At 48.4% G+C, this 10,806-nt stretch overlaps 1 protein-coding gene across 4 annotated transcripts in view; it reads right to left on the bottom strand.

Moving 5' to 3' along the window:
* Window positions 1-4,097: 4,097 nt before the first annotated feature.
* Window positions 4,098-10,806, bottom strand: part of FGF12 (fibroblast growth factor 12) — a 1,478,828-nt gene continuing 1,472,119 nt past the window's right edge. For all 4 annotated transcript variants that reach the window (XM_069617438.1, XM_069617437.1, XM_069617439.1 and 1 more), the window contains one exon: window positions 4,098-4,520. In XM_069617438.1, coding sequence (XP_069473539.1) covers window positions 4,405-4,520 — 116 coding nt within the window. In that variant the 3' untranslated portion in view covers window positions 4,098-4,404. The remainder of the gene's footprint in view (window positions 4,521-10,806) is intronic.

The raw sequence follows: 10,806 nt of genomic DNA, 5'->3' as shown, positions 1-10,806 counted from the left end.
GATTCTGGAATTTGAGGAGATGCAGCTCAAGACAAAGAGGAAGGGGGAGGCTGTTCCATAGGTGGAAGCCTGCTGAGGAAGGAGACCGACCACCAGCTCGCTGGTTAGTGAAGCTCTTGACATACAGACAGTTTGTGCCAGAGGAACGTAACAATCTGGGGAGAGTATTTAGTGAGGGCAAGTTGTAGATGGCATTGACCCTGGCCCCATATAGCCTTATGGATGATGCAGAGTGAGATGAATTTGATCCTTGCAGCAACCGGGAGCCAAAGGAAAGATTTTAGGGCTGGAGGGATGCGGTTCCTGGGCTTGAGGCCAAGGATAAGTCTAGCAGCCCTGTTCTGGATTAGCTGGAGGGGTCGAAGAGAAGAAGAGGGTAGATTAAGGAAAAGGCTGTTGCAACAGTCTAGCCTAGAGAGAACCAGGGCTCTGGAGTCATTGAGCTTCTCGGGGAAAGTGAGGAAAGGAAAAGTTCCTTTGAGGAGGTGGAGTTGAAGGTAGGCCTTCTTGGCAAGGTCCAGAATGTGAGGGAGGAAGGAACGAGTGGAGTCAGAAATTACTCCAAGGGCTCTAGCTTCAGATAAATTAGAAGAGGGAGAGCAAAAAGAAGAAGGCCAGAGTGAGGGGGAGAAAGAGGGAGCGGAGTCCCAATGGGAAATATCTCAGTCTTGCTGGCATTGAGGCAGAGATAATGGAGGCACACCAGGAGTGGATGGCAGATAGGCAGTCAGGAATGATGGAGACAGTAAGGAAACGGTCAGAGGGAAGTTTGAAGAAGAGTTGTGTGTCATCAGCATAACACTGGAAGATGGCGGAGAAGGTGGAAATGAGGTGTGCAAGGGGAGCAAGATAGGTGCTAAAGAGCCAGGGAGAGAGGTTGGTGCCCTTGGGGACACTGTAAGTGTAGACTGAGGTGGGGGAGGAGAAAGAGCCCAGAATAACCTGGGCAGACGGTAAGTGAGGAAGGTCGTCAGCCAGTCCAGTGCCTGCTCCAACCCATGGAATCGTGGATCCGTTTTATAAGGATGTAGTGATTGACCTTATCAAATGCAGAGGAGAGAGCAAGTAAAATGAGAACAGCTGGAGAGTTGGAATCAAGAGATGTGAGCAATTCCTCACGTGTGTCCAGAAGAGCAGTTTCCGTACCTCTGGATGGTCAGAATCAAGATTGATGGTTGTGGAGGCAACCAACAAGTTCAGTGTGCTGGGTAAATTGGGGGAAGACCAGCTTCTCCAAGAGTTTGCCAAGGAAGCGGGTGATAGATGTGGTGAGGTAGTTGGCTGGATAAGAGGGGTCTTTGGACGGTTCTTTCAGGAGGAGGCGCACCAGGGAGTGCTTGAGGGGGGAGAGGACAGATCCAGTGGCAAAAGAGTGGTTGCAGCAATTAGCAGAATTTGGCAAGCACAGGGGCAAGAGAGGCAATATTGTCCTTAATGGTTCTGGAGGAGCAGGGGAGACTGTTTGGAAGAGACCTTCATGAGCTGCCAACTCTGGTGACGTCATCAGGTATGACAGGAGAGAAGGAGGAGATAAAAGCAGGAGGGTGGGAGGCCGTAGGAGGCAGGGGGGCAGGGGAAGGGGATGGGGAGAGGTTTGCAGGGGGTGCTCAGGATGTCCTGAGTTTTATGACCAGTGCATTGCAGAAGGCCTGGGGGAAGGCGGGAAGGTGAGGAGGAGGCTGTGCAAGGCTTGGCTAGTCCCCTGGAGATGTTCAAGAGTTCCGCCGTGTTGTTGGATGAACCAGAGACCTGCCCTGGATGTGGGTCCTTTTCTTGGCGTGAATGACTAATTATCTACTGTATAGTTTGGAAAATGCTTTGAATTTAAATGGTCCTGAAATGACACTTCCCGTAATTACACGCGGCTGTCAGGTGGCGAATGTTGCAGGCATTTAAGAGAAAGCATCCTGAAAGAAAATTCAGTGCATTGCATAAGTAGTTTTAAAAGTTATTTTTTGGGAGAAATATATTCCAAGTGTGCTTTGCTGAGAAATATCCAGCTGAGAACACGCAGCCTTGCTTAGATATACCTGTTTGTGTGCTGCTGGGCCGGGTAATCAGGTGTGGGAGCCCTGGAGCACGGCATGGTGGTGTGGAGGTGGGCGAGGAAGCACTGCAGAGGCCCGCTGTCTGGCTGCTTCATGCGACGGGGGGGGGGGGTTGAACTCCTCAGGCCCAGGCTTTGCCCTCTCTATTGCACGTGCACTGTGGGGGTCCCAGCCCACCCCTGTTCTACATAAAGGCCCCTTGCACTGCCTCGGCCCATGCAGTGTTTATTTTATGTGATGCAGGCATGCACTGGCGAAGTTTCCGTGTCAGGGAAGCAGGTACTGCCCACGCATTCTTTGTGACGGCTCCATGCGCAGGTCTGTTGTATATGATGGGAGCTGAGGATATTATTGTGCCAGTTCTATGTGCGGGCCTCTATCATGTGCTTCTGTGTTTATTTGCACCTGTCCTCTCTCAGGTTCACCACTTGCCACTACTTTCACTGTGAAAACACTGGTTACTATGTTGCCAAATAGCCACAGGATTCCACGACAAAAAGCTTCCAAACACTCCCAGAAAAGGTGTCAGCCCGAGGCTTGTTTGTTTCATAAAAAATACTGAAAATAACCAGAGGGTTCCTCTAATATCACTTATGTGCAGTTGAAAGTATGTTGAAACTTTATGTTCACTTATGTTTGAGCTAAGCCACTGCATCATTTATAACGACCCTCCACCACTCCAGGAAGCGCCTGGAGACCCCGCTCTTCAGAGAACATCTCGGCAACCGCTGGTCGGGCCACCCAACCCTAATCCCCCCCCCCCATCTGGAGTTGCCTCCTTCCCATAGTCTCCTACCCATCCATCCCTGCTCGTCTCTACACCTGCAGACTGCCTGTACCCACTGGGGATGTCCCCTGTGTACACCCCTCGGCTGCTAGCCAGTGCAGTGTGGACTTCATAAATCCCAGCCATACCACCAGTGCGAGGAGCAGCGAGAAGCGGCTTCAGAACTTGCCACGAGCGCCACTGGAACCATGGATCAAGAACTGGGGAAAGGGCACATCTCACTGCATGGATCGGGTTCCATTGTGGTGTTCGGTTCAAGCTGCTCTGTCACAAATCTAGGCATGTGTTTAGGAACACAAAAGACCAAAGCAAGCTGTGCTCAAAGTCATGACACAACCACAGCACGCTCCATTTCTAGGTCACAAACGCAGTATTTGCCCAGATGAAGTTTATCCCGCCATCTCCAGTTGCATCGGAAACATATGTGCAAATAAAGTGCAGTTTGGTATATGTCCAGTATCTAGGGCAGCAGCTTTATGCAAATAAAGTGCAGTTTGGTATATGTCCAGTATATAGGGCAGCAGCTTAATGCAAATAAAGTGCAGTTTGTATTATGTCCGCTATCTAGGGCAGCAGCTTAATGCAAATAAATTGCAGTTTGGTATATGTCCAGTATCTAGATCAACAGCTTAATGCAAATAAAGTGCAGTTTGGTATATGTCCAGTATCTAGGGCAGCAGCTTAATGCAAATAAAGTGCAGTTTGGTATATGTCCAGTATCTAGGGCAGCAGCTTTATGCAAATAAAGTGCAGTTTGGTATATGTCCAGTGTCTAGGGCAGCAGCTTAATGCAAACAAAGTGCAGATTGGTATATGTCCAGTATCTAGGGCAGCAGCTTTATGCAAATAAAGTGCAGGTTGGTATATGTCCAGTATCTAGGGCAGCAGCTTTATGCAAATAAAGTGCAGTTTGATATATGAATGAATGAATGATATTTTATTTGTAACGTGCTCATACACCGGTGTTTCAGAGCGCAACACATGCCCAGTATTTAGTGCAGCAGCTTTATGAAAATAAAGTGCAGTTTGGTATATGTCCAGTATTTAGTGCAGCAATTTTATGCAAATAAAGTGCAGTTTGGCATATGTCCAGTATTTAGTGCAGCAGCTTTATGCAAATAAAGTGCAGTTTGGTAATCAGCAGGCTGGCTCTTTCCTAAAAAACAAAACATTAAAACATAGTAAAATGGAAATGTCAAAGGTTCACAAAAGTAACGTTTCAGTTAAATCAAAGATCACGCTGAAAGTTCAGTTCTGCAAAGTATTTTTTTAAACATAACATCTTTATTGTTTGTATGCACAGAAGAGAATAATTTAATCGCAGGAGCAAACCACTTGCATAAAGTGTGAATGGAGGCCAGATTTAAAATATTTTCCTTCAACAATTATTAAGTTGGGGTTAAAACATGGCACAGGCAAGGTTTGGGTTCAGTCTCCTTGTCCTATAAGAAAGAGGGTTTGAGTTCAGGATCTTGGCCGGTAGATGGATGCACCTGCGGCTCCTTCTCAGTTGTTTTTCTCTGCCCGGTCTGCGTCGCGGAAAAGGCTGTGGAGAGGAGCCGGGGCTGGCTATGTGGAGTCCTGGTTGACTTTGGCGCCATTCATGGTGGGTGTCCCCGAGCTTTTCCTGGAGCGCCCCTGCTTCTCCCCTAGTTCATGCAGCGACGGTTCTCTGTACATGCACACTGCAAAAGAAAAGCCAGCCATCAATGCGTGAGGCTTGAGACAGCATGCCAAGGTCATGTTAAGGCCATGCAGTACACAATTCAATAGAGGAGGATCATGTCTACACCAGTAACACTGACAGCAGGAATATCCAGGAGTACAACCCATGTCCAGCCTTCCAAGTGGCCATGAGCACGTTCTGCCTCATGTTCTCCTTTGGGGAGAATGTCTGAGAACCAAGAGTTGCCCCGTATTACACCAGGCGTGCCCCCGTATTACACCAGGCGTGCCCCCGTATTACACCAGGCGTGCAACACATTTAGGAAGCGTTTGGGGGATTCTCCAAAATGAACATTTGGAACAAAATGGGACTAAAAAGCAATTTCCTAGGGACATTTGTGACTGTATTAAAAAGTAATTCAACATAATAAAAAACAGAGGTATCAGTTCAGGTGGCATGTTGGCTAATGATAGCCAGGAGTCTTGCGTCTGGCAATGCAGGAAAGCATGCAGCCCTACTGAGGCTTCATTATTGAATTGTCCCCTCCCCCCACCCTCCTGTGGTAATGGAGCTTTGTGCTGTTTGGGATGCGGGCGGCAGGGAGGTGGTATACAGAAAGAGCTACAAAGCCTCTATTGTAATGCCCTATGGCTCCTGATAACCTGCGGGTATGCATTATTGAAAAGGGGCTTTCCTTCATTTGCATGCGGCATAGCCCATAGAAACGAGGGCATCCCTGTTTTCTTTTCATCTTGCACAATATAAAAAAGAATGTTTATAATGATCAAAAGTGCAACATTTTAAATGCAAATTTCCATGACATTAAAACATTAATTAAACGTCTGGCTCTTCATCATTTGCCTGGTGCCTTTGGCCCACCTGATCTCCACCTACACCCCTCACTTCCAGTGTTACGCAGACGACACACAACTCTCTTTCCAGCTCCCTTCCCCTACCCATAGTTACAGCGCGACGGCCTGAACAAAGGCTCCAGGGGCATCACCTGATGTGCTAATGACCCCCTTGTGAGGGGCCTATTGCTTAATTAGTACCCCAGCCCGTAAGACCGGGATACTAAAAGCATTTTTGTTCCTGTTGCAAAACGCTCTGGCTTTTCGGAACAGAAAAAAAATGGCCACTAGGGAAGGGAAAGCAAAATCAATTTTCCCTTTCCATGACATCCATTGAAAAAAGTAAACAAAAAAAGTGCAGCATGGAAACAGGAAAATCTCTCTTTCCATGGCGCACATTAAAACAAGTAAACAAGAAAATGCCCACCATGGAAAGGAAGAAGGGACTAGATGTAGTCCTTTCTTCCTTTCCATGACAGTCTGTTAGGGAGCGGAAATGCTGGGGACAGAGCTGGCTTGGAGCGGGGGAGATTACCGCTGGTAATCCCCCCCTTTTCTGTGCCTTCTCATTGGATGAGAGGCTGCCACACACCCCCACCAGGTACTAATCAGGCATGGTGCTCTGCCAAAGATCTCTGCCTCAATTCCAGCAAGACTGACATCCTTCTCATTGGGATGCCTAGTCCCAGCTTCCCCCTCACTCTCTGGCCAGACTCCTTGGGTTCCCTCCCCTCACCCACTTGTGAGGCGAAAAACCTTGGGATCATCTTTGTCTCCTCTCTCTCGTTCTCTCCACACATCATGGACCTTGCTAAGAAGGCTAATGTTCAGCTCCATCTCCTCAGGAGCAGTCTACCTTTCCTCACCTTCCCCAGAAGATCAATGTCTCCAGAGCCCTGGTTCTCTCAAAGCTAAGCTTGACTATTGCAATAGCCTCTGCCTCAACCTGCCTCTTTCCTCCCTTCAGCCCCTCCCATTAATCTAGAATAGAGCTTCAAGATTTATCCCTGTCCACAAGTCCAGTGACTGCATCTCTCCAGCCCTAAGGTCTCTACACTGGCTCCTGGTGACTACAAGGATCAAATTCAAATCTCTCTGCATTATCCACAAGGCAGTCTGGGGCCGGAGACCTCTCTACATCCAGATCTGCATCCCTAAATGCATTCCAGCCAGAAACCTTTGGTCCCCTAACTCCAACTCTCTGCGGGTCAAACGTTTCTCCAAGCAGAGCGTGGGAGGTAGATCCCCCTGATTGGCTGGTACCCCCCTCTGGAACAGTCTCCCTCTCCCTGTCAGACTCTAGCCAGATCTTCTTAATTTCCAGAAACTTCTCAAGACCTTCCTCTTCTCCCCTCCCTTGCTGAGCTCTCAACCTGCTGCTGCGACTGGGGCCTGGTCCCTTCTGAATCATACAAGGACCAGTCCACCCATCTACCAGTCCCTCTCAGCATCCTTCTCCAGCACTTGCCCTTGGGCCCCCTTTCCCTGGACTACCCCTACCCAGTTTGCCCACCCACTGCACTTTGCCTACCGCCTCCCTCCCCTGGCACTTGCCACATTAGTCTGTACAGCACATGCCTTTCCGCTTCCTCCAAGGTGCCCCACCCCTTTCCACTTCTCCCTCTACCCCCACCCCCTTGCATTTATCTCCTTTAAGCACTTGCACAGTGGGATTGTAACAAGGCCAATATAAGCGTCTCTCTGTTTTGCCGCTGCTGTTTTGTCTGATGATATCCCATGCCCCCCCTCCCTTCCTGTCTTGTGGCGCCTGGAAACACCTGTGTATAGGTGGCACACAAATGTCCAATAAAATAAAAATACAAATAACTACTTTAATCTCATCAGGCCTATTATGCGGGGTCCACTGGAGCACCGAGATGTCCCCTTTAGCAGCTGCACCTCTGCTCTGGCTCTCCCTGGTGGAGTCAGTCTATGGCAAGAGCAGCACTTCTGGGTTTTAGGAGTTCTTGCACTGCTCTTGCCGTGTTCAGCACTTATTGGCTGTCCTCTCTGGGCTCTCCCCTCTCTCCTTCATCTGAAGCCAGAAACCTTGAGGTCATCGTCGACTCCCCTCTCTCCTTCTTCCCTCATATTCAGGACTTTGCCAAGAGGTCCCACTTTTAACTCTTTCTTCTCAAAGGGATTCTCCATTTTCTCACTTTCCCACAGAAGCTCAACATTACCCGGGCTATGTTTCTCTCTAGGCTTCACTGCTGCAATAGCCTTCTCTTAAATCTACCCTATTCCTCTCTTTGACACCTCCAGTTAATCCAGAATAGGGCAGCGAGACTTATCCTTGGCCTCAGCCAAGGAACTGCACCTCTCCTGCCCTAAAAAACACTTCACTGGCTCCTGGTTCCTGCACAGATTATATTCAAATCCCTCTGCATCATCTATAAGGCTGTCTGGGGCCAGGGACCACACTATCTGCAACTTGCTCTTACTAAATACTCTCCCTCCAGACCTCTATGCTCCTCTGGCACCAACACTCTGTGAGTAAAGCGAGGGCAAGAGGCCGATCTCTCTCCTCAGCTGGATCCTCTTATGGAACAGCTGCCCCCTTCCTCTTCATCTTGAGCCGGACCCTCCTCAAATTCGAAAGTTCTTTAAGACGTTGCTTTTCACCTGCTCCTTTTCTTCTTCACTCCTCTGGTAACCCTACAGTCACTGTGACTTGTGATCAGAGCCCTTATTTGTACTTCGGGGCCCTGGCCTCCCCACACTCAATCGCCTCAGCCTCTGGCTGCACACAGCACTTGCCTTGGCACCCAATGGTCTACGCCACAGTAGGCCTGCACTTACCTACTTATTGCAACTCAACGCTCCCTAGCACTTACTACACTGAGCACTAACATGTGCTGCTCACCCATGAGCACAGGCACTCCAGCACTTACCCTCCACTCCCTCTTCCCTCGTCTCTCTCTGCACTTGCACACTCTGAATGCTCACAAGGCCTATTAGGTCCGTCTTTATCCTCCGGTGTATACATTGATTTCAGTAGCATGTACCCTCCCTGTTGCCCTGTGAGAGCTTTGAAAAACAATTTACTTGTTGTATAATATGCTAACAAATGCCGAACAAATAAAACAATTGCTGTGCTGAATGCTATTGTCAGGCCAGTTTTCTTATCACATACTTGGTAAGGCGCATGGCCAGTTGTTCCCTGTTTTCCTGCCACCATTGTACATGGAGTAAGTATGTGTCTAGCTAGTGCCTAGCCACACATTTCACCCATTACCCTCAGGGTGGCCAAACATATTGCCATGACTGAGACCCATCTCACACTGCCCTGGAAAGAGCTGCTTAGGAGAGACTGGTGCGATACAGCAGGGGCAGATGTCCTGTTACTTGGTGTATATATAAACTGGCACCAATTGGTTCGCTTCACGAGAACGCTGTCATTCTTCATCAACATTTGGATGCTAGCAATGCCATTTACTAAGCATCAACCTTTACTGGTTATGTGAATACTGGATACGCAAGTTAATGGGCCTTAGAGGACTGCAGTTGCCTTTTAATGGACTGGTTTATCCTGGCACTACCTTTCCTTAGGAGTTTGTAAGATGGTAATACCAATTACTGGGCATATGTGGAGGCTGTTAGAATCTGGAACGGGCATGTGGCTGAAATAACTGGAACATACTGGACATGCAGATGCTGGGAACATCAGGGACACCAATTTAACAAAAATGCCAGGAGGAGTGGCCGTGACACTGCAATCTCTTATGACATCAGAGAAAGTGATGTCACATGACCTTTGACACGACATGAAGTGGCAGCACAGATTGTTTTAAAAGTAAATACACTTAAGATAAAAAAAAGAACAAACAGTTACTAAAGCAGATAAAAGATTGTTTTAGTTGCCCACCAATTCTTACCTGAAGCTGTACCCCACCAAGACTGATTTCCTACTACTGACCAACATCAATGAACACCCTGAAATCCAGACCTGGCTCTCTGCTTTGCTCCTCGAGGGCTTCACACCCCAGATGGCCCCCTGTGCCATGTCCCTTGGGTTCAACATCGACAGCCAGCTCTCCTTCAAACAGCACATAGCAAGGAAGACACAAACCATTTGCTACCAACTTTCTCTCCATGCAAAGAAATCAAGCCCTTCATCCACGAAAACAAGTTCAGATCTGCTGTCCAAGCCTTAGTCCACTTCCACCTGGATGGTGGCAATGCCCTTTTGTAAGGCCTTCCAGCGACTAACTTGCCAACCCTCAAAGGTGTCCTGCGTACTGCAGCAACATTGATTAAAGGACTGCAAAATCGACCACATCACCCTGACCCTCATCAAACTGCACTGTCTCTCACTGCAAACCTGCATCATCTTCAGATCCTGCTGTATCATCTACAAGGCTGTCATCCTGAAGTCCACAAACTACCTCACTGAGAAACTCAGCATCTCCGAGGCCTGCGATCCACCAGAAGTTGGGAAATGTGCAGACTTGAATTACGACAGTGCCGGAAGGAAAGAGCCAGAAGACATATCTTCTCTGCCTATGCTCCAAGATTCTGGGACCCCCTCCCCATCAACATCCTACTCGTCCCCTCGAGTCTTCATTTCAGGAAGGAGCTCAAGACCCTCGTCTTCAATGAATTGCTCCTCCCTTACATCTCGGGCCACACACCCTCCTCTCCCCATCCTACCTGAGCCTGGGTGATCGGATCCGCACAGTGTCCTCCCCTGGTGACTTGCAGATCCATTGTTGACTACTGCCCTCCCCCCTGCTGTTAGATCGCCACGCCCTTGTTTCTCTGCTCCCGAACCTTATTCTTCCCCCTATGATTGTAAAGTGCTCTGTCGCTTCCTGGAGATAGTCCCACACTCAATAAATACCCAGGAATAATGGTAATAATACTAGAGTGCGTCTTGATGTGCCATAAATGGCGTCATTTCACACGGGCAAGCCCAGTAGAACATTATTGGCTGGAGCCACTGCCTTCATATGCCAGCACAGCCTCATATGCCAATCAGTGGCATCCTGTGCCCGGTGTAGTCATTACATGTTAACAACATTGCTATATTCTCAAGCAATGTCAAGTGTTGCAATATATGCGGGTAACACAAACATAAGCATGTTCAAGCCCCAGATCCCGGGTATAGTCACAATAATGAGCTTCCATGACATGCAAAGTTAGGCCACACGTGTGCCCAGCGGCAACTTTCCCGAATGCATTTATCCGAATGTTTTACCTCTTTCATTTTTTTTACTACAATAGCGAAAAAAATGCAGTGAAGTTGTCATTCGGCAAAAACAACTAAAACAGGCATCGCCTCATGGATCCCATGGAAGGGGAGCCTAGGAAACGTCTCTCAGTGCAGACACTTAATACATCATCTAATGGCTATTACCACATTATGCCAGGTACAGTGCCACAGGTGGCGGCGCGGCCCATTTCTACCAAGTGCAGTCTTACATTCCTGAAAGATGCAATTTTTGCCGGTTC

This window comes from Ambystoma mexicanum, chromosome 10 (assembly GCF_040938575.1).
Source record: "Ambystoma mexicanum isolate Mex_15411 chromosome 10, UKY_AmexF1_1, whole genome shotgun sequence".
NCBI classification, from domain to species: domain Eukaryota; kingdom Metazoa; phylum Chordata; class Amphibia; order Caudata; family Ambystomatidae; genus Ambystoma; species Ambystoma mexicanum.
This window is presented reverse-complemented; position numbering and strand designations above follow the sequence as displayed.